This window comes from Neolamprologus multifasciatus, chromosome 15 (assembly GCF_963576455.1).
Source record: "Neolamprologus multifasciatus chromosome 15, fNeoMul1.2, whole genome shotgun sequence".
Classification (NCBI taxonomy): Eukaryota; Metazoa; Chordata; class Actinopteri; order Cichliformes; family Cichlidae; genus Neolamprologus; species Neolamprologus multifasciatus.
The window spans coordinates 29,384,147-29,412,105 of NC_140453.1; the positions used below are offsets into that span (position 1 = coordinate 29,384,147).

General features: G+C 40.9%; 3 protein-coding genes across 8 annotated transcripts in view; 1 reads left to right on the forward strand and 2 right to left on the reverse strand.

Annotated features, from left to right (window-relative positions):
* The window catches only part of apc2 (APC regulator of WNT signaling pathway 2), a 43,043-nt gene extending 31,031 nt beyond the window's left edge, over positions 1-12,012 (forward strand). For both annotated transcript variants that reach the window (XM_085134015.1, XM_085134016.1), the window contains 7 exons: positions 2,023-2,121; positions 2,279-2,684; positions 2,987-3,085; positions 4,444-4,583; positions 4,894-5,088; positions 5,265-5,479; positions 6,079-12,012. In XM_085134015.1, coding sequence (XP_084990141.1) covers positions 2,023-2,121; positions 2,279-2,684; positions 2,987-3,085; positions 4,444-4,583; positions 4,894-5,088; positions 5,265-5,479; positions 6,079-11,590 — 6,666 coding nt within the window. In that variant the 3' untranslated portion in view covers positions 11,591-12,012. The remainder of the gene's footprint in view (positions 1-2,022; positions 2,122-2,278; positions 2,685-2,986; positions 3,086-4,443; positions 4,584-4,893; positions 5,089-5,264; positions 5,480-6,078) is intronic.
* Positions 12,013-15,184: 3,172 nt separating this feature from the next.
* c15h19orf25 (chromosome 15 C19orf25 homolog) lies at positions 15,185-19,510 on the reverse strand. Its single transcript, XM_085134045.1, has 3 exons — positions 18,058-19,510; positions 16,873-17,058; positions 15,185-16,055 (listed from the first exon to the last, which is right to left on the reverse strand). The coding sequence occupies exons 2-3, from the start codon at positions 17,012-17,014 to the stop codon at positions 15,874-15,876; spliced, it is 324 nt and encodes a 107-aa protein (XP_084990171.1). The 5' UTR covers positions 17,015-17,058; positions 18,058-19,510; the 3' UTR covers positions 15,185-15,873.
* A 110-nt stretch (positions 19,511-19,620) lies between these two features.
* On the reverse strand, positions 19,621-27,940 carry reep6 (receptor accessory protein 6). 5 transcript variants are annotated; one of them, XM_085134029.1, is made up of 8 exons: positions 27,725-27,940; positions 24,293-24,386; positions 23,620-23,758; positions 23,252-23,420; positions 23,033-23,175; positions 22,516-22,538; positions 21,430-21,452; positions 19,621-20,979 (listed from the first exon to the last, which is right to left on the reverse strand). In XM_085134029.1, the coding sequence occupies exons 1-6, from the start codon at positions 27,855-27,857 to the stop codon at positions 22,524-22,526; spliced, it is 693 nt and encodes a 230-aa protein (XP_084990155.1). In that variant the 5' UTR covers positions 27,858-27,940; the 3' UTR covers positions 19,621-20,979; positions 21,430-21,452; positions 22,516-22,523. The 5 variants fall into 5 exon arrangements, with proteins under 5 accessions (XP_084990155.1, XP_084990154.1, XP_084990158.1 ...); XM_085134028.1 differs by lacking the exon at positions 22,516-22,538; XM_085134032.1 differs by lacking the exons at positions 22,516-22,538; positions 27,725-27,940 and adding an exon at positions 27,092-27,715.
* Between the last annotated feature and the right edge of the window lie 19 nt (positions 27,941-27,959).

Sequence of the window (27,959 nt, forward strand, 5' to 3'; positions counted from 1 at the left end):
GCAGTAGCCCATCTCACAGTCTGACTCTGAGATGATTGTGCAGCACCTGGACGGCCGGTCTAAGGCACAAAGGTTTCAAAATAGTGTTTGAGTGTTTTAGTCTTGCTAGAGGTGGTCGTCCTCCCTCATAGTGAATGAAAGTGATCATGTTTTATCTGCGCCGCATGCTGTCGGCCATTTTCTCGTCACGTTGCAGCTGCTCGTGTTGGAGGATGTTTGGATCTGAGCCAAAGATTCAGTCTGTCCAACTGGAGGACGGAAAAATATTCAGGAGGAAAATAGAGATTAACACACACACACACACACACACCTCTTTGTCTGTAGACAGTCTTTGGCTCACACATCACACCCCTAGGCGTTACCATGGTGATGGGATGAAAGGGGGGGGTCTTTGATGGGAGTCTCTGAAGGTTTCAGTCTGTGAATCCAAATGAAGCTGTGTGTTTGTCAGTGGATGTCTATCTGTGTGAGGACCAGTGTGAGTTTTAGACCTTGTGAGGAGGGTCTGGTTTTCACTGCTGGACTCAGCAGACCTTCAGCGGTCTCAGGTGTGAAGGGTCAGACCTGGTTTTAGGGTTCATGCTCTGGTTTAGGGGAAACTCTTAAGAAATAAAGGTCCTCACAAAGAAATTAGAACAAATGGATGCAAGAAGATTGTGATACGGGCAAAGACATCAAAGATCCTCCATCATCCACATGTCCTCTGTCTAGTGTTTCCTAAAAAATCTCAATATAAATTCTGCAGATGTGTAAAATATTTTAATCGGTTCGTAGAGCATTAAAAATAGAGCTTGACATTAATACACTGGCGATATTCAACCCATTCTGCTCATCTCTGTCTCTGCAAATCTTTTAATTCTTGGACTCTACTAGAGTAGCTTTGCATGATTCAAGGTTCAAAATAATCCTTATTTAGCTCTACTGAGCTTACTGCAGCTCTGAAAGCAGCTGTTTTAGCTCCTCCTCCTTTAAGGCCAGCCTCCATGTCATACAGCTTGGCTGCTCCTCGTAAACACAGGTTTGAATAGCAGGGTCTTACACAAATGGCTTTTCTTATTATAACATTCATGTTAGCCTAATGACTCATCCTGAACACATCAGCATGTGCCAGCAGCTTATTTAAACCATATATTAACATTTACAGCCCACCGTGTGCCTCTAATTGGTAAATGCATTTTTCCAAGTAGAGGGGTGACGAGTTGCTGTTTATTTAGAAGACACACTCGCTTTATTTGAAAAAACGCAGGAAAACAGACAAAGCCCGGATGTCTCAGTTTTACAGAAGCTTTTATTTGTGGATCTGTTGACAGCGTGAACTCAAAACCCCACGTGGGGATGTGATGTGATTTGTGCATATCAGGCGATTCGTGCACACGTTGTTAAGGTTCTGTAAGTGAGCAAGAGGGATTTTACCTTTTTAGACATTTGTATGCACAGAAAACATTTTGAAAGAGAAAATTATCCGAATTTATAAATGATAAATGATCAGCATTTATTCAGGTTTGGGTATATGCATTTGTAAAATAGTTTCACATGTGTTCATGTTGCTTTATATTTTTGTGTGAATTGAAACAGCACTTATGAATCTTTGTGTACATTTGTGGATCATAACAAATGCATTTGTAACATTTTAAGACTAATTTTTCTTCATATGAAGCAACGATCAATGTGTCCACACCAAGATGATTATTATAAATAACTTAAATTAAAATTAAATGTATACAAATATTTACTGCACATGAATAAAAACGTGAAATTATCACCTGCAGATTTATCACCTGCTTCCATGTTTATCGTAGTACCTGTTCTGAACAGGTTTGTTTGAGCTAAACATCTATAATGTTAATAATAAAAATAAAACTGAACTGAAAATAGAATTAATTTTTTCTAAATAATGATAAAGGAAATTAATTTAAAAAATCAAAAAGTATAGCTGTATATGCGAAAGGTGGAGATCAGACTAGAAGTAGATCAAAGATACCATCTTTATGCATTTTTCTTCTTCTGTCTTTCTGTGTGCAGCTCTCTGGTGCCGAGAAGCCCCCTGCTGGAGAACCAGAGAACAGCAGCTCATCATCAGCCACAGCAGCAGGAACAGAAGCTGCAGACGGTGGTAGCAAGGTAACAACACACCTTAGGATGTTTAAGAAAAACTCAATTAATGTCTACAACATTGTACTTATAGAGTGAAACTTACAAAAGCGTACCCTGTCATTGTATAGTTTGTAACTATGGCTGGTGGAAGTGGAGAAGATCGTTACTGATGTTTCCTCCGCAGGTGGAGATGGTCTTCTGGTTGCTCTCCATGCTGGCTAACAGAGATAAGGAGGAGATGTCCCGGACTCTACTGGCTCTCTCCAGCTCTCAGGACAGCTGCATTGCCATGAGAAAGTCTGGCTGCGTCCCCCTTCTGGTCCAGATTCTGCATGAAGGCCCGGACGGAGGCAGCGGTCCTGGTGAGACAGCAGCGGGTGGCACCACAACAGGCTGCAGCCGTGAGGCCAAGTCCAGAGCGAGCGCTGCCCTCCACAACATCATTTACTCACAGCAGGATGAGGGCCAAGCCCGCCGGGAGATGAGGGTCCTGCACATGCTGGAGCAGATCCGGACCTACTGCGACAGTGGCTGGGACTGGATTGAGAGCCACGCCGGGACACCTTCACCAGGGGGAACCAGAACCACAGGTGAGCCATGTTTAAAAAAAAACCCTGAACATCAGCAACCAAAAAACATAACGGGGTTCACTAACTGGTGGGTGACATCACAACACCTACATCCATCTTTTATCCAAGATAAACAAACTTACATGTCAGAGGTATATTCTTTGAGATTAGTTGTATCCTACAGTGGAGGACAAAAATCTATAAATCTATAGACAAAACCACCAGTGATCCAAGTTCCAGTAAATCTGATGAAACCAAAACGACAAGTTCAAAATAACGCAAACTTATGTGGATCAAGTTAAACATTGTGTTTTTCTCCACAGATATCCCTGAACCCGTGGACCCTCAAATCTGTCAGGCCATGTGCGCCATCATGAAGCTCTCCTTCGAAGAGGAGTTTCGACGAGCCATGAACGAATTAGGTTTGTTTGACCCCAAAGGACCCGTTTGCAGTTGGTGCTTTTGTTTTTATGCCTGATTGCACTGATACATGAAAGTATCAGTTATTTCCTGTAATGCATAGATTTGATCTGTTTTATTTTTAATGTGTTTTTCAGCTATTTCAATTCAATTTATTATACAGCACCAAATCACAACAACAGTCACCTCAAGGCGCTTTATATTGTAAGGTAGACCCTACAATAATACATACAGAGAGAAACCCAACATATGACCCCCTATGATTTTTTTATTATTCAATTTTGGAATTTATTTTGCAATTACCACAAAATATTTATATTTTAAATAGCAAACATATTTAATAAAGCCATGGAATATAAATTCTCATCATTGGGGGAGTCACAGTAGAGCTGTGGCTGTCACGTGGCAAAAGTAATAAAAGACGTTAAGACAAGGCAAGGCAAGTTTATTTATACAGCACAATTCAACAACAAGGTGATTCAAAGTGCTTTACAGAGACATTAGAAACAAAAACAAATAAAAAGCATGATTTAAAATTTATTAAAACAAGCAAACAAACTAACTAATTAACAAACAAACAAACAAACAAACAAACAAAACTGTAGATAAAATCAGAACAGTAGATAAAATCAGTAGTTAAAATGTAAGTTTTGAAATTTAAGCTTAAGTGTGGATTTGTTGTTTTATTCAAATGCAGCTGAGAACAGGTGAGTCTTCAACCTGGATTTAAATAAACTGAGTGTTTCAGCTGATCTGAGGCTTTCTGGGAGTTTGTTCCAGATATAAGGAGCATAAAAGCTGAATGCAACTTCTCCGTGTCTGGTTCTGACTCTGGGAACTGATAAAAGACCGGATCCAGATGACCTGAGGGATCTGGAAGGTTCATCCTGGGTCAGGAGGTCACTGATGTATTTTGGTCCTAAACCATTCAGAGCTTTATAGACCAGCATCAGAACTTTAAAGTCTATCCTCTGACGGACAGGCAGCCAGTGTAAAGACCTCAGAGCTGGACTGATGTGGTCCACTTTTTTGGTCTTAGTGAGGACTCGAGCAGCAGAGTTCTGAATGAGCTGTAGCTGTCTGACTGATTTTTTAGGTAGACCTGTAAAGATGCTGTTACAGTAATCAAGCCTACTAAAGATGAATGCATGGACTAGTTTTTCCAGGTCCTGTTAAGACAAAGTAAAGGTTAGAAGGAGTTTTGGAAGAATTTAAGATTTGAATTCGGGCCAAAGTTTGGGAATGACTCCAGTAAAGTATCAAGTTTAAAAATACTTTGGTTTATCTTTGCTACAACAGAGCTTTGATTTGTAGCATGTGTTTCGGTATTTTCACATGAGTTTGTTTTTATTTCTTTCAGGCGGTCTGCAGGTGGTGGCAGATCTGATCCACCTGGACCAGGAAATGTACGGCATGCAGAACGACCCCATCAACATGGCTTTGCGTCGCTATGCAGGGATGGCTTTGACCAATCTCACCTTCGGGGATGTCGTCAACAAGGTACAGAAAGGCACTGTGAGGAGGTTACCTGACAGCAGTGCAACAATTGCAGCACCCCACTCACACCTGCACTCCCTTAATCTGCCTTTTTCAGAATGATCACTTTAATCTAAAAGTCCCAACAGAAGTCTGATCAGGACAGATAGTTTTGCTGTCAACACAATAAATAAATAAATCTTAAATTTTCTTTTTAATTCATTATTTTCTCTGATCATTTTTACTTACTTTACTTCGACAGTAGCATCATTTAAATCTGGCTCAGCCCTTTTCACTGATCCACTACAGTAATACATTCATTTTACTCCTGCAGGCCACTCTGTGTTCGAAGAAGAGCTGTCTCCAGGCTTTGGTGGCCCAGCTGGCCTCCGACAGTGAGGAGCTCCATCAGGTGGTCTCCAGTATCCTGAGGAACTTGTCCTGGAGGGCTGACATCAGCAGTAAGAAAGTCCTCCGAGACATCGGCTGTGTGTCTGCACTGATGACCTGCGCGCTGCAGGCCACCAAGGTAATGAAAACAAATCTCCCCCCAGAGAAGGAGAAGCTTTTATTTTGGAAGATCATAGAGAATAATCTGGAATGAAACAGAATTTATTACAACATTTAAAGTTTAAGCTTTTTTCTTTTTACCATTTTTCCTTGTCATACCTAAGAAACCTGTTCTTGTGTTTTTTGGTTCTGCAGGAGTCAACGTTGAAGAGTCTTCTGAGCGCTCTGTGGAACCTGTCCGCTCACAGTATCGACAACAAGGTAGCAATCTGTTCGGTGGATGGCGCTTTGGGCTTCCTGGTCAGCACGCTGACGTATCGCTGTCAGACCAACTCACTTGCCATCATCGAGAGCGGCGGAGGAATCCTTCGAAATGTGTCCAGTCTGGTTGCCACACGAGAAGACTATAGGTGTGCTCATGAGACTCGGAGGTTTCACCCTCATCTAACGTTCCCAGACAACAATTATTTCCATCCATGTTCGTGTTAAACGTTTCATGTAAAAACTTTAAACATGAGCATATGTACAAGGAATCCCAGTGAGCTAATTGCTTAGACTTCAGACTGCTCTCAGTGCTCAGGTTAACACTTTTTTTAGTCATGGATCTGTATGATGTCACAGAGGAGCTGGCACAGAAGCCCCAGCAACAGGATATTAATAAATTATACAGATTTTCCCCTAAAAACGGGGCTCTATTGTAATTAGATTTCTATTCACTGTTTTTTTAGATCCCTTCCTCCTATTCCTGTATTATATTAAAATGAATTTGGAGACATTTGTAGAAAAAAGTATCAGATTTTATTCAGACATTGTTGTATTACATTACGTTGATGCATTAGAAAGGAGATACAATGTGATGTTCACCAGATATATGATCAGAAACCATACAGTGGTATAAAATAACATAATCTGAACTAAACATAAAAACCTACAACTACAAAAGAGGGATTTTTCAGTTGTATATAGCAAAGTTATTAAAGTGCCTTCTACATTCTTTCTTTCTTCGCAGGCAAATCCTCAGGGACCACAATTGCCTCCAGACTCTGCTGCAGCACCTGCGCTCCCACAGCCTGACCATAGTAAGCAACGCCTGCGGGACTCTTTGGAACCTTTCGGCCAGAAGCCCAAAAGACCAGGAGCTGCTGTGGGACCTCGGGGCCGTTAGCATGCTGCGCAATCTTATCCACTCCAAGCACAAGATGATAGCCATGGGCAGCGCTGCAGCTTTAAGGAACCTCCTAACCAATCGACCGCTCAAATATAAGGACACTGCGGTTGTATCCCCCGGGTCTTGCATGCCCTCACTCTACATGAGGAAGCAGAAAGCTCTGGAGGCAGAGTTGGATGCCAAACATCTCGCAGAGACCTTTGATACCCTTGAGAAACAGAGCCCCAAACACCTGACCCTCAACAAGCCACTACGTTACATCGAGAGTTTGGCAAAAGATTACGCATCTGATTCCGGTTGTTTTGATGATGATGAGGCTCCAAACATCTCAAGTAGCCTGGACACTGGGAGTTTCTCCATGCTGTCCATGTTTCTCACCAACTCTAACCTCCTGCAAAACCAGCTTCGCAAGAGGGATAGTGAGCCTGAGAGAGATGTAGACCCGCCTCAGACTGTCGAGAAGAAACATGCTTCTCCTGATGATGTGGTCTCTGCTGCTGCAGAGAAGCTAGCAGAAAAGATCACCAACACAGTTGCCAAGATTGACAGGTTAGTGGAGGACATCACCATGCACACATCCTCAGAGGACAGTTTAAGCCTAAGCTCTGAGGACCACCTGGCAGACTGGCCTTATGGACTGGATGAACTCAATGAAGCCCGGGCAAAGTCATGTTCCCCCTGCCGTCTCTCTGATACAAGCAGCTTAGCCCACAGGGAGCGGCTCAGCAGAGCCCATGCCCTCTTGCGCCTCAAAACTGCCCATACTAGTGTATCAACAGATAGTCTGAACAGCGGCAGCACCAGTGATGGATACTGCGGAAGCAAAGACCAGATGCGCCCTTCACCAAAAGCTCTAATGATGCAACAGCAACGACCCAATCAGCTCGACCTGAAGGTGGCCCATCAAGAGTATATTAATGTAGGACCGGCTGCCCTGATTGAGAGTAGCCAGCAAGAAATTCCAGAGAGAGATTCTGCTGAAAACAAAAATGGAAAAGTTCTAGAGCTCAGCAATGGAAACACAGAAAAGAACCAAGATCCACCTGTGCAAACACCAGTTAGTGCATCCACTAAAGTGTCCTCTGATGTCAGCATGACTTCAATAAAACTTTCTCCTACTTATCAACAGGTCCCTCTCATTCAGAGTGTAGCCAAATTTGGTGTAGCAAAGACTGCTATCAATGTCCAGGCTGCCCAAGCAATGAGGCGGCAAGCATGGGTACCTACTGTGATGACAGGAGGGAGTATTGCAAAGTTTTCTCCAATCACTTCAACCAGAAGCCCAACCATCGGAACAATGGAGACAGTCCAGAAATATTCTGTGGAAAATACCCCAATCTGCTTCTCTCGCTGTAGCTCGCTGTCCTCCCTCTCCTCAGGCGATGGAGCTCTGGATGGGCAAAGTGAAAATGAACTGGAAAGTGACTCATCGTTAGAAATAATTGAAGTGGAAGATGGAGAAATGGTGAAGAGAGTTGAAGAGGATGAAACCTTGGAGGATCTGAGTGACAGTCAACTGCTAATGACGGATTCAAAAACCTTCCCAAGCAAAGAGACAAATCCCATTGAGATCCCCTGTCCAGCCAAACGGGAAAAAGTGTTCCTAAGAGGAGCTTCACCTGCCATACCTGAAGACCGATCACCTTCTAGTTCATCTGAGAACTACATCCATGAGACACCCCTGGTAATGAGTCGCTGTAGCTCGGTCAGTTCACTGGGTAGCTTTGAGTCTCCTTCCATTGCCAGCTCAATTCAGAGTGATCCATGCAGTGAAATGATTGATGGAACAATAAGCCCTAGTGATCTTCCTGATAGCCCAGGGCAAACCATGCCTCCCAGTCGAAGTAAAACTCCATGTTGTGTTGAGCCCAATGGGCCAGAAACACAGATGACAGGAATAGCAGGGCAATGGGAAAGCAGTCTGCGGAAGTTCATGGAGATTGCAGACTCTAAGGAGAGGTTTAACCTTCCTCCTGATTTGGACACAATGATCTACTTTACTGTGGAAAAACCCACTGAGAACTTCTCTTGTGCTTCCAGTTTAAGTGCTCTACCTCTACACGAGCACTACATACAGAAAGATGTAGAGCTTAAATTAACTCCCCTGCTCCAGCAAAACGACAACCCTGAGGAGGATGAGCAAGGACCTGACAATGGGGAGCGATACAGTGAGGGCAATTCAGATGATGACATAGAAATCTTAAAGGAATGCATCAACTCAGCAATGCCATCAAAGTTGAGAAAAGTAAAACCTTGCCTGATGACCACGATCCCTCCTCATATTCTGAACTCCCAGGCCCGAAAATCAATTCATCTTCCAGTTTACATGATGCTCCCAAATGGCAAAACCCAAATGTGTCCCGGGAGAAGAATTGTCATCCCTCAAAAAGACTTAAAATTTGATGATTCATCTTTTACTGATTCAGCAGAAGGAACACCTGTCAACTTCTCAAGCACGACATCTTTGAGTGATGAAACACTGCAATATCCAGTGAGGGAGAGGGGGGCTAAAGACTGCACAGCTAAAGGGATGAACAAACAGAACGATGAGGCAAAGAGGATTGAAGACTTGCGAATATTCTCACATTTCCACAAACCCAACCGGATGAACTACTCACCTGAGATACAAATGAGCAGAACAACCAGACATGTCATTCCCACTCAGAAGGTGCTGATGCAGAGCAAAGAGGTAGCTGATAGAGTGGCAAACCAAAAAAATCGTGAACAGTCTCCTAATCAACAAAGAAGGAGACAAGATCAAGGCCCCATCAGAAAACTGGAACTGCCTGTCATTAAGCAAAACACAGAAAGTAACATCAATATGGGTTCACAAAAAGGAAATAAAATGTACCGACAAACAACATTGTCTTCAGAGGACAGCAACAGCTTCTATGACAATGACAATGAGGTCATGAATCGAAAACATTTCAGAGAACCATGCAAAAGCAATCTTTCCCGAAGCATGACAAATATTGGCCGGTCAGATAATTCCCAAGCAAAGTCCAGAGGGTTTCACAGGATAAAACAGAATCTGATAAAAGATGAATCAATGGCTTGTTACTCACTCAGCTCCTCTCTCAGTTCACTGAGTGATGCTGAATATGATGATCATAAATCAAAAGCCCAACAAATATGGTACAAGAACAGACACAATAAAGCAGTGAACATAGTACAGCAAACAAAGCCAGTGAACATTCACTGCCAATACGAAGAGCAAAGCTCGCCAAGTTCTGTCAGCATGGATTCAGAGGACGATCTCCTTCAAAAGTGCATAACATCTGCCATGCCCAAACAGAGAAGGAAGTTGGCTGCCAGGAAAAAGAAAGCAGAAAATATTCAAAAACAAAAACACAAGGTTTCTTGTGGGTGGGACGTGGATGAGGAAATAGATAGTGATGACATGGCATGGGATAAAGAGTCAGACCTCAATAGTGTTGAATGGAGAGCCATACAAGAAGGTGCTAACTGTGTGGTCACTGGACTACAAGCTTCAAAGTCTCAAGACCCGTCCTCTGAAGAGACTGAGTCGGTCCTGTCATTCATGTCAACATCCAGCTTTACACCCAAAGAAAGAAAGTTTGCTAAGGACAAAAAGGCAAATAAACCTTTGGACTTTGCACAGCGCAAGCCAGTTCCAAACTTACCAGTGGTTTTCAGAGGCAGGACAGTGATTTATACACCGAAAAAGGAGACGGCTCCATCACAAAGACCACCTCCCAGAAAAGTACCAACCAAAACAGATGCTCCAAAGAATCCAAACCTAGCGCAGCACAGATCAAAGAGCCTTCACCGGCTAGGCCACCCCCAGGATATGGAACTGTCTTTGCCAAAGAGGAGCTCTACCCCACCTCCAAGAATACCAAAAAGTTCATCTTCTGGATCATCGCAGAGCTCAACACCATCCAAACAGTCACAGAAGAAGATAACTTCTCCAGCTCAGACTAACAAATCCATCCAGAAAAAGAATGCTACACCAGCTAGTAGCCCACCAGCTACTAGTCCTCCTGAAAGAAAAGGACGCTCTCCTGTTGTGAATCAAAATGAGAAATCCCCACCACCTAAAACTCAAAAGTCTCCTGTCCGAATTCCTTTCATGCAAAATTCTGTCAGGCAACCCAGACCATTGTCCCCACTGGTAACAAACCAAACAACTGGTAGACAAACAAACCAGGTCAATGGGAAAAGGGTGGTACCAGCCAATCGGTTTGATCTCGTTAGGATGACTTCTGTCCATTCAAGTGGCAGTGAGTCCGATCGCAATGGATTCTTGAGACAGCTAACTTTCATTAAGGAATCAAAGACCATGTTGAGACGTGACAGCTCTGCTCGCAATACACCAGGATCTCAGAATGGATCACCTCGCAGAGCAGTTCCTGGAGCTTCAGCTGTCTTCTTGTGCTCATCCCGATGTCAGGAACTTAAGGCTGCTGTGCAACCCCCAAGAAGGGTGCAAGTAAGAGATCCAGATCAAAAACAACAAATCCAGAGGCCAAACACCGGCCTTCACAAGCAGACAGCAACTCTATCAAGAGCAACATCCAGTGAAAGGAACCTATCTTCAAGACGCTCAGCTAGGAGAACAAGCTCTGAAAGCCCCTGCAGGGTGGCTCAGCGAAATGGACCTGGAAGACTTTCTGGACTCAGGCAGCAGCAAGACAAGGACACCTTTAAACGTCATGCCTCATCACCAAGCATAAACATACTGAGCCGAGTGACCAGTCGTTCTTCCCTCCGCTCCTCTTCATCTGATTCAAGTGGAAGAGCGAAAAGTGAGGATGATACCAAGAAGAAAGGGCAGAGGTCCGCATCTCGACTAAAAGATGGAGTTACCTGGAGGAGGATCAGGGATGAAGATGTACCTCAAATCTTGAAGAGTACTCTGCCAGCAAATGCATTACCTCTGGTGCCTTCTCCTGATGGAGAAAAGCCAAAGCCACCAGCTCTTCCAGGAAAACTGCCAACCATTCTACTTGCATCCCGCAAGACAAGTGATGCAACCGTCCAGACAGAAGATTTATCAAATAACAAGACCAACTCAAGTACCTCACCTGCAGTCGAAACAGCTCCAGTGATCTCTGAGGAAGTAGCAAGACTGGCCCTCCTCAGAAAGATTAGTGCCACCTCTGGGAGTAACCTCCAGGAAGGAGATTCAGAAGGCTCTCTGAGGAGCACCGTCTCCACTGGAACAGCAGATAGCCACATGGGCGGAGTTGTGACTTTCCGACAGGGATCCCCAAGCAAGGCTGCACGAGTCACTCCATTTAATTACATCCCCAGCCCCATGACATGCTGTCTACAAGACAGCCAGAACCAAGTAGGGACAATAATTGAGAAGTCAGGGGGAAAAAAGTGAGTCATGGGGTATTTGGTGGATTATTGGTTGAGACAGATGACTCAGCACTCAGATGGACAGATGAGGAGTGTGCTGGTCCCTATACCTCGGGTATTGACCCTTATTTAAACCATTCACTGGAATCAAAGTTTTTCTCTGAGCAATTGATTATGGCTTCCTTCTACCATTCATACAAAGTTGGATGTATGCATTGAGGCAAGTCTGACCTGAACAAACCACCAATAACTGTCAGTTATTGCACTTCTAAGGAAAATCTCACATGAAGAGAACGTGCATTTTTGTACTCCTTTTTTTTGTATTTGTAGAATAATCATTGCCTAGTAGAAATTAGAAATTTCAGCACGTATATCATCAGTCTCTTGGACACAATCGATTAAAAAGACCAATATTATGCAAACTTTTGAATGATCACTTGGTTGGACTTCTACATAAAAAGGTTCAAACTGTGGCAGACTGTTGACAGACTCTTACTGACATAAATACACTAACATGTAAAGTATTTTTTACATAAATACATCATCGCTTGGAGTCCTCCTTCCATGCTCAGCTGAATATGATGTTAGCCTTTCCTGTTACATACAGAGCCCAGTAGGTTTTCCACATTTCCGAGGAAACCAGTTGCTCAAATGCACTTTTTTCCCCCAAATCGCTGTCCTCTATCAATATTACACTTGTGTTTCTGTGAATTTTCCTATTTTATTAATTTCCTGATGTGTGTATACACTTTGTGGATGTTTTTTGAAAACTCAACGCATTGTTGTCTTTTCAAAGGCATCCTTTGTAATGCGTTAAATGATAAAAATGTAACTAGTACAAAACTGAAAAATCTGGATACCAAAATGAAAATGAATATGTTGAGGTTTTGGGCGTGATTACTTGACATCATGAATATACAAGGTGTGATCAAAAAGTTATTTTTAAAAAGGTCCAAAAAGAATTCACAAACCTTTCCTGATTTACAATTGGTCAGTCTCACATTCATGGTCATCAGTGCAGCTGCATTGATAATGATTCAAATTGCAATGACCCAAACAGCTGCTATTTTTAGATCTCTCTAGAAGTCCTGCTTTTTGATGCACAACATTTCAAGTCATTTCCACTGAATGTTCTCACCAAGTGCACGAGGACAGGACTTCCACATAATCATTTAAAGAAAGCCACATTAGACGCTATCTGGACATCCCAAAAAGATGAGCTTGGACAGAAAGTCAGAAGTGTAAATCGAAATGATTTTCTTGGTCCTATTCTCAGAACTTCTTGTTCACACCTTAAAAATCCACCAAACATATTTTTGTCCAGTCTTGCACAACAGCTATACCACACATTTTCGGATTTTTTTACATTAACACAAAGGTGATAATTATGTTTATTTCAAGTGAAATGTTGGTTAATCTTCCTAACATTTTGTCCATTCGCTTAGAGGGGCAAAATATAAGAACTATCCATTATGACCTTGACAGTGAACAACACGATTAACACCTTTCTGACAATCTATTAGCATCATAAAAGCAGACATCATGCCGCAGCTGTCGAGTCAGATTGCACATGTGTTTAGTGAATGTCTGAATGTATATTGCTATACAGAACTTTTACTCTACAGCAATGAATTATAGCAGTTTAAATTGAGCATTTCCATAAAACAGTTCTACTCTGTCATTTGAAAGTTGCAATGACCCAAACATGCAGAAATATTACAGCATCTTCCACAGAAAGCATCAGCAGATTCTGAATGATTTCACTCTTTCCAGTTCTCTTAATGTGTCTTAACCAGTATTGTAAATATGCAGATATACTACAGCTCCATGGTGGGTAGAAGAGCCTTGGTGTCGCTCCCTGACAGCATGCTAATATATTCACTGACTGTATACACACACCTGTTAACATTGTGGACACTGAATAATATTCAGTGTTAATATACTCTCCAAAGCCCGACAACAGCGTTACCTGCCATCTGTATTGTTGTGCTGCAAAAACCTATAAAGATATAAGCTGTCAGCATAGATGAGCAAAGCGACTTCATGCCTCTGACGTTGTGTTTGCTACTAGATTCAGGTACTGTTTGCTACTTCACTGATGGTCGGGCTTTGAGTGGACAGACGTGCGTTCTCACAGAAGTCATCTTCTGGAAGTCTTTATAATGTGTTAATATCCGCTTAACTGTATTGCTGTAAAAGTAGTGATAGGTGGACAGTACAAAGACAATGAATATTCTCTGTAATTGTACCATCACTCTTTCATGTGTGCCCACTGAGCTGAATGAGATGAAAGTTAGTCTACATTAAGGGGCCGGTAATTTAAAAAAACATAATTCCTTCCTGTGTTCTCAAAGCATGTTTCAATAAAACCCAAGAAGCTTCCGAATGCAATCCTTTCAAGTCCCAACACCCATTTAAAGTTTTAAAAGTGATTCACTATAGAAATCTATCTCTTGAGTGTCAAACACGATTGGATTTTGTGCAAAGCTCTGGAAGAAGTAACTGAAAACATCTGCAGAACACTGCGCACATGATTACAGTAGTGTGGTTCAACAAAGCTGAGAAAGTCACATAGAGCGTTTTAGTCTTTTAAACTGTTAGGAGCAGTTAAGAGGTGCAGCTGTTTGCTACTTTATCACTTAGCAAACCAGAAAAATCAAATAACCTATTAAATCCTTAGCTTGACATATTCCCCATGAAAAAGCAAAGGAAGAAAAGTCACATCAATAAGATGTAAAAACTCACCTGTTCTGACATAACATTTAATCTTCATTTGATATTTTTCACTCTTTTATGATGTAGACCTAACAAGTAATTGAGTAAATTAGTAGAATATTAATCAATAATAAATCAAAGAAATCTGATCTGAGCTTTCCTAACCAGGGAAAAATATTCAAACATAATGATTAAAGTATTTCTGAACGTCCATTGAAAACCTTTTGAGCTTGTAACTGTAGACCTGAGAGGAAACTAGCCGAGTGTTTGACACTCAAGAGACAGATTTAGGGTCCAGAATCACATTAGCAGCCCCATCCAGACTGAATGAGGTGTGAACAAGATGAGCAGGGAGACAAATACCATCCGAGTCTCTGCTGGTGCCTTGTTTATGCGTGACTGCAGACAAGTTTAATGCAGGTCTGAACCGAACTGTGAACTTGGTCGAAGCATCGTGAGCATGAACAAGGCTCCAGAGGTATCATGGTAACGTGCAAAACAGACGTATGTCATTTTAAATGTCTTCATTCAATAAAAAGTGATGTGTTTCCTTAAACAGCTGTGTCGACGTTCTGTCCAGTCAGGGGTGTCCACACAAGGAGTAATTTGCTTTGAGCAAATGTCAGGTTGCACTGGTTGGTGTGTCTTTATAGCCGGTGGGAACTTTCTTATATGGAATTCACTTTATTTGGACCCAACGCTAAAATGTTCCGGTGAAGTTCTGCCCTCTTGTGATGGCAGTTTAATTGCATACAAAATGTAACTTGTAAACAAAATCTCCCAAATTATGTATTAAAAAAAATATGGCTACACTGTGAAAAAGTTCACACTGTGAAAAGCAGCATTTTTCCAAAGATGATTAAAAGCTTAACGCGTTTTATAAAAAATAACTGAGCAAATGATATTCAAACAACAGCTTCTTTATAAAAAAATGACTCAAATGTCAAACATACATCATCTCTAAATACAACCATTAATTTATTTTAATTTTATTTGGGGGGGGGGGAGAGATTTTACGGCCTTCTTTTTCTTGATTTTGAATTAAAGCCTTAATGACCTACAGGAACCCGTAGAAACAACAAACTGGCAGTAAATGTAATTTGGGCAACAATTCTTAAGACAAGGTGCCTTCTTGCTTTCTTTAAGAAACCAATTAACCAAACAACTCTGATCATTTATTTTCCCTTTACAATATCTAATCTGGCACTTTTGCTTGATCCATTACATCAACATTTATTTCAATCTGAGTTAACATACACCTGGAACAATGTGAAATATTAAACTGCTACATGACAGACATGAACTATACTCATTATAATTTAGTAATGATTGACATCAAACTCTTCATGTTGCTTCACATTTAAAGCTTCGCTCAGCATCAGACTTATTGTGAAGTGGTCTTGATCTCCAACAATCCTTAGGTATACAAAATCATGTACTTCTGCTCTGGGGTTAGAGGTCAGCTAGTGCTGTGCGCCTGACGCAGTGGCACCAGCGCAGGTTTGTGCCGAGTCAGTGAGTTTGAGAAGACTTCAGTGAAACCGAGCCAGACCACGAATGACGAGAAGAGTCTGTCCAACAGGGAAGGTCAAATCACAGTTGTTGACTTTTGACTTCTTCCACCTCTCTGTCTGCCTGCTCTCCTGCTGCTTTCAGCTCTTCCCTCTGCTGCACCAGCCGGTCCCGAGCCTCCTGCAGCTCCTTGTTCAGCTCCAGATATCGACGACACTGCTGGAACCGTTGCTCCACCTCGCTGTCTGCGGGACGGGGCACGTCTGAGGAGGAAACAGAGTAAACCATGAGATTACGACCAGTTTATATATCTGCTATAAAGCAGCAGCGTCAGATAAAGTTTGAAGCAAGAAATCTACAGTGTCCCTGAGAGGCCAAATACATGGCACCTTAAGAAAAAAAACACAGCAAATAGAAAAACACTACAAAAACACACTAACAGACCTTGAACACTTGGGGAGAGAGTAACATGACTAAACTAACAGTAAATGTGTTTCTACATTATTATGAGTCATGCAATTAGCTGTATCTTTTTCTGCCTCACAGATGAACTTCCTTTAAGCACGTTTCAGTCCAACCCTGTGCATGTACTGCTTTCTGTCACTTTTGCAGCCATTACATCACATTATTGTCTCCCCAAAATCACTCCCATTGTGTTTTGTTGTCAAACCCAGCAAGTGCATGTGGCTGCCTGCTCGCCCACCGAGCCAAAGTGGCGCCCCGTCAAACCACGTTGCTTGATTGGAGATTATAAACTAAAATTGGTTCAAACACAAAAGAGTAGATCACAACATCACACCACCCTACTTCAAATATGCTGAACTATTCAAAAATAATATAAAATGTTTACTTTGTGGTTTTTTTCCTGACCAAGAAGCTACTTACAATGGCCAGTGAAATTACAATTTCTGCCCCTTATATTCATCATCAGTCGTGACAAAGTGACTGTGACTTCTGACATGCTGCTTTAATGAAAGATACCAAACTTGCTCTTTCTCGGTCTCTCCTTCCCAGTGCTCCCAGTTTTAAAAGTTGCCACTCACTATCATCCCCACCCTATACACGTCTTTGTGGAGTCACCTTGTCCAGTCTTTTCTAGGATGCTGAAGATGGGGTCATCAGGAGCAGCTCTGTCGAGGTCTTCCAGGATCTGGTCCACGGTCGGGGGCTCAGGACGGCTGGACAGCACCATCCGCTTCTTACTTTTAGAGCCAATATTCATTCTCCTAAAGTTTGAACTCCAGCTGCTTGGAATGCAACACAAACCTGACCCCGGGTAACAGAGTTTATTTAATGAGGTCCAAAACTGCTTCTCGTGTTCAACAGCAATTTTATCACCAAACTATTACAAGAACCAACAGACTTAAAAACTCCTTTGTCCCACACGCCATCAAACTGTTTAACTCCTCTCTGGAGGGGAGAGGGAGGGGAGACAGGAGGACAAAGGAGGGGGGAACAACTAAGCTGTAGTGCCTCTTCACTTCACTGTGCAATTACCTTTTGTGCAATACTTTTTGTTAATAATCAGCGGTGCAATAGACTCCATACTTGAAATGTGCAATTCACTTGTATTTTTATTTTTATTTTTATTCCTATTTATTCTATTTATCCCCTTTGTATATTTTATCTATATATGTCTTTGTATTTATATATGTGTGTATATATATATATATAATATTCTTAACTCTGTAACTTCTGTCGGTGCTGTGCTTTTTGGAAAAACAAATTTCCCAGAGGAACCCACCCGAGGGATTAATAAAGTTTTATCTTATCTCTCTTATCTTATTACTGTTTGGCGTTAAGCTCCATTTAGAATGCAGTCACGTGAAATCTCCTCTGGATTTCTAAAAAAGTGGAGGATCTTTCGCAAAATAAAAAGCATTTTAAATATATTTCCAAACTGCTGCGTTCTTCTTCGTCAGTTCGGCTTAAAGCAAGTCATTCAAGAATTATCTCAATCATAAGCGTGTACTTTATGAACTTCATCCATTCCTTTCTCTTTATATAGCCGAACACAGCGATGCTAGCGGCTAGCCTAATCACTGTAAAAACGATTTGCAGCAAAATGTAGAAGAAAAATAAACCTGTAATTAACCGGTTAAATATTTTGAAGCCGAATTTTGGAAAACATTCTGAAAATTGCTGAGAAGTATTTTTAACTACGACACATGCATTTATTTTAGCTGGATAGAGGTTCTATATTATTTCTGAATCTATGAAATAAGGGTTCGGCTGCATTAGGCGTAGCTGATGCACAGCACTTACCACAGTTTGTCCTGGCTGGTGAAACCTTGCAGTGCGTCTCGACAGTCGTTCCCCGTCTTCACTGTTCGTTAACCCGGACTAAGGAGCAGAAAAAAACAAGCTAATTCTGCTGATAATACGGCTAACATTAGCAAACAAACTTAAACCTACGGCACGTCCGTACGCCGCCTGCCACGTCAGCACGTCGGACGCGTCACATGACAAGTCAGAAGCTAAAAACTCTTCTTCTGAATTTTGATACCGGATTCACCATAAATTGTATGTAAAATTAATTCTATGTCACAAACGTTTTCCAGCAAGTCATTAAAGCCTTTGAAATTGTCCTTTTAAGAATGAATTTGAAAATAACGTAACATTACACGATTCAAACAGACTTGTGTGGAGAAAAAAGTGACCTGAAGAGAAGATCAGATCAAGAATCAGAGCTTGAATAATAAAATCACTTCAGTTCAGGTTTAGCATTTCCCATTTGGCTTTGCTCACAGTTTGCTTTAAAAAAATGGGACGTTGCACAATGTCTCCCAGTATACCTTTGTAGTAAAATGTGTAGTATTCTTACAATATGGATTCTAGTATATTTTAATACCTGATCCTATGTATATAACTCACCAAAATATAAATAGCCTGTCACTAGCACCTATCTGCGGAGTAACAGTGATATCTGTGAGGTGAGATGTCTGCACAGAAAGGATTATGTACCCAATCACAGCCTGCCTGCTGAAAAAGCTTTATTGTTGTGCTTTATATAAATAAATTAATTTATTTATTTGTTTTGTTGGGGAGATTTAAATCTCAAAATCTTGAATCTAATTTACCAAAAAAAAGCATAATATATAGTAACATATGCAATACATTACATAAGCAGCACAGCTAATGAAAAATGAATGCAGAGCACCCATATTTATTCCGAAATATCCAGTTATGAAAATGCCACAGCAGCATCTTCCCACTGCAGACGACCACAAAGCACATGAGTAAATAAATAATAAATAAATGAGCAACATGTATTCTCTTATGACTGGAACAGTACCTCCTGACATGCAACCTCCTGAATGAGGAATCCAACCATGATGGGATGGACATATTTTAGCTTCACTGGGAAGGAGTTCTCATGTTGTTAACCTTCATACATGTGCTATAATTATATATGAATATTAACTGAACCAGCAGTTGTTCAGTACATTTGCTGAAAAATGTCAGAAACTGTTTAAATTGTTGCACATTAATTTTCTTTTGATAGAAGACGAATCAGTAAATCTGCTAGTTTGCAAAGAGTTTTTATAGTTTTTCCTGCATGCTTGGTAGGAGCTGGTGAGGAGAGTTGTGTTAAGTAAACGATGATCTTACTGTCATCATTAGCAGGGATGGGCAAGATTTTCAGATATTTGTAAAGACTTTCATAGGAAACCCTGAATGTTTTTTTTTTTTTTATCTTAAAGTACTGTATGTAATTTGTCTTTGTTTCCAGGATGTAATGTACCAGAAGGTGGCAGTAATGCACACAGAAACAACATGTGGGCAATATTTCAAAAATAAAAACAGAAGGTGCAATAAACGAAAGCATGTGTGACACAGTGAGGTTAGATTTTACTGTACGAACAGGAGAAACATGCAAAGCCAAGTACAGAGCCAACTGCTGCTGTTACAAAGTCCAGTGTGCAACCACTTACATAACAAATGATAAAAAAAAAAAAGGTCAAGTGCAAACTCCTTCAGGTGAGCATGTCACAATCTAACACAACAATGTGCAAACATGAGAACACATTAAAGAAGCTGTTTAGCTGAAGAGTGAAAATTGAATTATTCTGCACAGTTCTCATGTAAAGAGGATCTCATTTCCAGCTCCATGACTCTGCTCAGCTCAGAATAGCACAAAAGCATTCATTTATCTCATTCATCTCAAATAGGAACAGGTCTACTCTAGTACACCTGTTTACTGTGATTACACAGTATTATCCAGGAACACATGACGTATTTCTTTGCACCCAAAGAATGTGACTATGAGCTTCTGATTACTAGAATACTGTCCATTTTTGCCTTGTTATAGTCATGATACACTTTAATAACAGATCTCCCTGGCAACACAAAACTTTTGTTATTTATTCTATGAGAAGAATAAAGAAGCTACTCATCTAAAGTCAAACTAGTCAGAGGGCAGAGCGAGTCACGAAGAGAAATAATTGGAATCCTTGGGCACCAAAAAAAGCAGTGCGGCAAGCGTTGTGCTAAACAGTAGATGCTGCAATTAAGACAAAACAGAAATCATTTCTGCTGAAGCCAGTTCATTCAAGTATTTGGAAAAAAATTAAGTGCAGATGATGGAAAAAGTCTTTAGCTGCCCGAGTCTGAAAATAAATGATCACATCTGCAAAGACTTTGACAGACTGAGCCAAAGAGTCCAGCCAGCTAACAATTCCCACAAACTTAGGTCAGACCAGCCTATAACAAAACCAACACTTCATTTTATTTCATAAAGAATCTTTAAATGTGAACTTTTAACTTGTTCTTATGAAGTGTGGATGTGAGCTTGATTTACTTTAGCAGACGTTTAGATTCTGGGTCTTCTATCTGAATCAGGACAATAGAAACAAGTAAAATCCAGGGCAACAATACAGCTTCTGTGAGTTATTTATAATCCAGATTCAAGAGGTTTGCATAGAAAAGATTTAATAACTTAAAAAAAGAAGAAGAAGAAAAGAAGAAAATAATTGTTCCCAGAAATCTTGAAACAAAGAAGTAAAAAGATCTTTTCACAATGTGCTGCTGCATAACTACAACATGATTTTTTAAAAAAGGAAATCAGTCTCTTTGACAGACGTAACAATCCTGTTGAAATCTGTCAGGATGATGAGGAAAAACCCTCTTTCCCTCCTTTTCTTCCTCACCAAGGCTCCTCCTCTTCCTCTGCTGCTATCTAAAGAACTGAATAAACAGCAAAGAAACACAGTCTCATTTATTATTTTACCGGATTGTGATTTCCTGCTACTTTTTTTAATTTGTCAAGTAAAATCCAACCATAATTATTACGTTAATAAGAAGCATAGACATAGAATGTATTTATTATGGCGTTTATCATCACACAAACTAAATCCTGTTACTTAGTTACTTAAAGTAACTGAGTGTTTGTTTGCTTCCTTTTCATGTTCATCTCCTTTAATAGTTAAAAAAACTGATTGAATAAGTTCAACTACAGGACGTATTTAATCCCCCACCTCCCCTCAAGATAACTTTTTACTCTCCTGCTCAGTTGTAGAAACTGTTTGAACAGAACACAAATATCTGGATGTGAAGTTTGACTTTCAGAAAATACTTTAGAAAGAAAGTTATTCATCACCTCTGTAGTACTTTGATTTGTGATTGTGAGTAACTTACCATCAGTCTACACTGAGTTCATCCTGACGAGCAGACATATAACAGACACAACCAAAGGTTAGAAACAAAAACATTAAAATGGGAAGTGAAAAGTGAATTATTGGGGGGGGGGGGGGGGGGGTCCTAAAACAACCTCATGATTAATTTGAATACTTAAATTAATCTCTGAATGTACAGTTGTGGTCAGAAGTTTACGCACAGTCATCATGGGCATGAATGTCATGGGTACTTGGTTTGGGACGTTTTAATGTTTTTCACTAATCCACAGATGGTCAGAAGAATACATACATGAACACATGAACACATGAACACATGAACACAACTGAAACACAACTGAGTGGTTAAATATCTGCTCAAAGCTTGCTGATGGATACCAGAAGTGTCTGGTCCAGGTGCAACTTGATAATGGACATTTAACCAAACATTAGTGGGTATGTGACTGTGTGGACTAGAGAAAATCCTAAATCAGTTCAAAGTGCATCCAGTTCTTGTTTTTTTTCCAAGTTTTTAAACATGGAAGGTGTACAGTTATTCCCCCGTGGGAAGAGGAACAATTCAAAGAAATCTTGAAAAGCCCAAAATACCACGAGATTCATGCAGACGATGCCAATGATGAGTGTGCGTGAAGTTTCTGCCACCATGGTATGTTGATACACATCCAACCCACATGCTCTGCTTTGGTGTAGGTAGTGTGGAAGGAGAGCTGCAGTAAGACTGTGTAATTCTGGACTTACTCACTTTCAGATAAAAATAATAATAATAATAATTTAGATTTTCTAAACATATTTATCTCATACTGGGCCTTTAGTTCACCCTCTGGTCCTGATCTTGACTCTGACCCAATGTTGAAAACTACTAAGCAGATCATTTTCTAGTGCTTCTGTTTCTTCTGGACCACTAAGAGCTGCAGGTAAAGTTGAGGAGGGAATATTAGAAGGTCTGTTCAGGTCTTCACACCTAGGATAAAGTATCCTGTCTGTTTTAGCTTCAGACCATTAAAAGTACTGCTGGTCTACACGCTTCACACCACATTCACTGTCTGTACAACACTGTGCTACTTTTTTAACACTTAACCAGCTGACTTACCAAACTGGTTAACCCAGGAAAGGCTGGAACAGGTAACAAGATAGCTGTATTAGCAACAGGTCAGAGTTTATTCCTCCTATATGAACACATAACACTTGATGTAGATGAAGGACAGGTCTGTTCCAGCATCAGCTGTGAGTCCACTTTAGCCAAACACAAGCAACACAATCATAACTGGAGTCCACTTAACAGCCACAGGTGTCGTTAATAACCGGGGATTTCTGTAAGTTATGTGGACAACTTTTATAGAAACAAATCAGCTAAACAATGCTTGAACTCCAAGTTCTGATCCGCTACATAAACAGTGTTAGTGGGATATTGAAGGGACTGCTGATCAGTTTCCCAGGTTACTGACAGTAAAGAGAGATGCTACAAGGCTTTCTAAGTGAGAACACATCGCTCAGCAGCTTGTAGAGAGGACATAAACCAGCAGACTGCAAGTTTCCTGAGCTGCTTTCACTGATATGATTCAAGGTGAACAGACTGAGTAAAGGGTGAAAACGTGTATTTTACATACTCTTCTTTCTTCGCTCATCTCCGATGGACCAACTTTAGCTGTGGATGTTTCTCCTGATGTACTTGGTAAACTTTTAGCTTCAGACTGAGCAACAGGTGGCGATGGTGTGGTCACGGCTTTATTCTTCACCAGAGTGGTCAGGACTACGGAGGGAGAAGAGCGACAGAGGAAGTAAATCTTCTGTAAAAGGCCCTCGCGGTGGTCCTGGGCCAGTTTTACCTTCTCTGGTGAGGTTCTCGGCAGCACTCATGGCCTTCCCACTGAGGTCGCTGACCATGTTGTCCACTGCGGCCTCATGGCGAAGGAAGGCAGGCCGAACCACTTTGTTGTAGATAATCTGTGAGCCATTCCAGGACACTGGGGCCATGCACCAGAGTAAGAAGAGACACTGGAACCACATAAGAAGGAGATTACTGGAGTCACTGGAACCTTTTACCTGATCTCAATTCTAGTATGACGGTCGTAGCCCTTCAAAAAAGGTAGTAGTTGATATAAATGCAATATTGTTTCTGTATTTCATCCTAAAAGAAGCATTTGCTCCATAAAGGGGTGTAGCATGTATCATTGCTCCCTACATGTCATCTCACCTTAAAAGCGTAGTAAAATGGGAACCAGTAGAGGAAAATATCAGAGAAGAACTCGCCCAGACTGAAGACGCCGTACACCACCCAGTAGGTCAACCATTTTGTGTCGTCTTCTTTGCACGGGCTTTCGATGGCTTTGACTCTGCACAGAGTTGGAGTTTTGTAAAAGAGCTGAGAAATATGTTGATCCTTCAAATATGATAAAGACATCTGTGCCTCTGCACCAGTAACACGACTATTTGCTTCAGTCACTGAACCGTATTACAGATATAAATATCATGAACTTTAACAGTAAAATCAGTCAAAATTATCCAGACAAAGTCATCTTCATCAGTTGTGCTTCTTCAAGGGCAAAACCAGAATACACACCTGACAACATCCTTAACCTTAGTGACATTAATGTCTGAACATTTCTACTAAAATTATTTTTTGAAATGTGTCCAAATGTAGTAAAATGTTTTTATATAAATGCATAAAATGTCCAAATATCATTAAATATATACTGTGGAAAAGATCGATATATCCCAAACATGTCACAAAACATAATAATACCAAGAAAACTCAGAGTGTATTGGGCACAGTTGTTATACTGAGACTGCCACATGGATCCACATGACAATGACTTCCGACCACAACGAGGAAAAGAAAATAGAAATAATTAAAAATAAAAACTTACGAATAATAAGCTGGATAAACAAAACCAATCAGGTTGCAGAGGAGGGAGGCACCATATCCGTACACCAGGTAGAGTCCGGTCAGCGAGACGGCACCTGGATGAAGACAGATGTTTTGTTTTCTATGTACTGCTGCTATTTATGAATATTTATAAGTCTGAAATACAAACACTGAGAAATGTGTCTTTCAAATATTTAAAGCAGTTATGCTCTACTTTCTTTTACTCTCTTAAGTAACATCTCCTGTAAATCACAGTGCATACGTCGGGTGCATGAGTGGACAAGCCTCGAATTCCACAAACGATTTTGCAGTTAACAGTTTTACAAGTGTTCAAACTATTTCTTGAGACTGCATTGCAAAAAACATCCAGTTTAACACAGACTCGACCAATTTGGAACCAAAATCATGCAGAAGAAAGTGTTTCCTGCAAAAGACTGACCAGCAATGTAGACGTGGGCAAAAGAACAGGGCCGTAGCATTACAAGATTTGATTTCATATCAATGAACATGTGTTTGGACTATGGGAGGAAGCTGGAGTGTCCAGAGAGAACTGGTGTAAACACAGGTGAAATATGCTCCCCACAGAAAGGCACCAGACTCGATTCAAACTCAGGACTTCTTCTTGCTTAGAGGCAGCAGTGCGATCTGTGGTTCCACCTAAATGTACATTTCCATATATTTCATAGCCTTCCATAACTTACAATGAAGAAAGGTGATGTCCATCATGAACAGGAAGTAAAACCTGTTTCATTATCCATGTAAGACAGAAATAACAAGGTATATTCTCTGCACAGAGCGCAGAGCTCACAGGCCAACAGTGTGGACGATTCAGCCAAATATCAAAACAAATCTGAACAACAAGCAAAATTTCACTGATTGGTTGACAGCCAGGAAGTACTGTAAAAAGTGTCCTACCTCTGATCAGCTTATGTTGCTGTTCACACATGGAGGCGGCGCTGCTCTGCTGCCTGTCTCTGTGGATAATCAGCTTTAACGTCAAGGCTCAGAGCGGGAGACAGCGAGCGCCAGGCACCACGCTGACATCATGTCCTGCTTAATGTGCTACAAATCCACTGCACCAGCATCAACGTGCTCTCAATACACTGCTGCTCCCTGTGTTCACACGGACCTGAGAGCCTTTTTAACGCTACCAACAAAACACGCTGTTTGGTCTGCGTTTATTTTTAGAAAACAACAAAACTTTCTTGTAAAAATGTCGAGATATTTATAAAACAATATAATGTGCAACAGCTTCAGAAATTCAGCAGGAAAGGCAGAAGTAGAGCAACGTGGTTGTTCTCTTCCCATTTTCTGTCAACACTGAACACACTGCTGTGATGTTTGAATAACCTTTACTGAACTGACCGTAGACAAATCAAGTATGGACACACCGAGGTTTTGCCTTTAAGATTTTATGGCAGAAACGTTTTTTATTTCGAGCCAAACAATGAACTCCTGAACCCACAGAGGTTTTCTTTGTCAAAGCTGGATGGAAATATATCGATCAGCAGCGGTTTGGGGGGGAAAAGCCATTTTTATGGACTGGTTCTTATAGCACTTTTCTATTTGAGCACTGAGTGCTTTACACAACTTATACATTCACACGAGCACTTTGTTCGTAGCTGTTTCTAAGCACTTACTGTCTAACATTCACACACATTCATTCTCCGATCCATGCATCGGAGAGCAACATGCATCTTGCCCAAGGATATTTGGGATGCAGACTGGAGCAGACTGGGATTGAAACACCTTCCAGTTAGTAGGTGACCTGCTCTACCACCTGAGCTCCAGTCACCCCATTTTTAGTTTGCTAATTTGGATGATTTGTCCTTTAGAAATGAAGATGAAGTAACATGGTGCAAACTAATTAAAATTCTTGAAACCAGAAACCCAACAAGACGATAAATCCAAAAATAATTAAATATGAAAAACAGTCTGAGAGTCTGTGTAACTCTTCCAAGTTTCAACCTTCCACCAAAGGAATTGGGTCCCAGGATCAAGAAGGATATTTGGATCTGTATTAGTTTGTGATGTCCACACGGCCTCCCTCTAAATGGCTAACATGTTGTGACCATGTTAGGGACCACATGGTAGGAAACAACTGACATTAAAGATGTTATATTAAAGTCAAAAGAAAGAATCCTGTGAACAACCTCAGCTTCTGTTACCAAAAATCTGTCGATGGGGAAGAAGGTTAGGATTTGTTTTTTTGGAGTTTAGCTTTGTTTTGCTAAATTGGTGAAAACATTTTAAAATCTATAAAATCTGACGTCTCAAATGAAGTCTTGTGTGTTTTGCTGTAACAGAGTTTCTTTTAAAAGATTCTCCATTTGTTGCTGCAAACATGTGAAACTGGATGAGCTGTGTGTGGGTACGATTATTCTTTTGATTGTTTCTAAGCAGTTAAAATTCTCTTATATCACCTGTCATTGTTTAAAGTGCCCTTTATGCTTATGAAATAATGCATCATTATAAACGATGACTGGCTTTGATCATTAGCCAGTTATCGTGGTACCTCAAACATCTCTATCAGAATTTGTTTGAGGTTTTTTGTCTAAACTTAACCGAACTGTGACAGAGAATTTAATTAAAGGTGTTAAAATACAGCTTTAGTTCCACACAAGATACTTTCAGTTTTTCCAATTTCATTGTACTATTGAGCCACGTATGACTGTGCAATAACAATAAAGAGTTATCTTGTCTTCCCCAAGAGAGAGAGAGTTATTCAAGGTGACAGCTGCAGAAAGCTTTGAGACTCCCGCAGTTTCACTGAACCACATTAGTGTTTGTAGATATTTACCCATTCAGAGTGAAGGACTCCTGGTATGAAGCCTACACAGATATTTTATGACTGGTCTTCTGTGCAGCAGGCAAAAGTTACACGTAAGCTCTGCGTAGGACCAGCATCAAACTGGGGTAAAACCAGTCCTTTAAAGCTGCAAACATAGTTGATCCAGGAACTAAAACATAAGATATAAGGCGACTTCTGCCCATCACTGCTTAGTCAGAGAAAGTACTAAACAGAAGACTTCCAGCTTTCAGCTCAGGGTGATACATGTCCTATCAAAGAACAGGACACAGTGAAGCAGGCACGGCCACAAAACCAGGAGCTTAATGATGCTAAAACCCCGAGGGCTGCAGAGCCAGTTTATCTGAGTTCAGTATGACAAAATATTTATCAGTGCAGAGGATTAACTGCAGAATAAACGAAGCAGAAAACCTCCTGAACATTCCCAGCTTCCTGTTGTGGATGGTAGCTGATCACAGGAGGATTAACTGAATCCTCTTCAGGTTTCCACTGGCCCGCAACAAGCGTTATACAAATCAACTACATCTAGAACGAGAGCAGAATGATCCAGAAGTAGCCGTGTGCTACTACACAAAGCAGCAAGTTGGGAAAAAATATTATTCTAGGAGATTAAATCACACGTACCAAGAGCAATGACCTTCTTCTTGATCCCAGTTTTCTCCTCCATTTTTCCCAGAATATCCGTCACCACATTTTTCTCATTTAGAAACTTTTCCGCTCGGTCTTTGATAGAGCTGATGATATTGAGCAGGCCCATTGTCCTCAATCTGGTCCTCAGACAGCAGAGAAGTCGGAGGACAACAGCCTGCGGTGAGTCCGGTGCCAAGTTTAATCCTCTGACAACCACAATCTGCTGTAA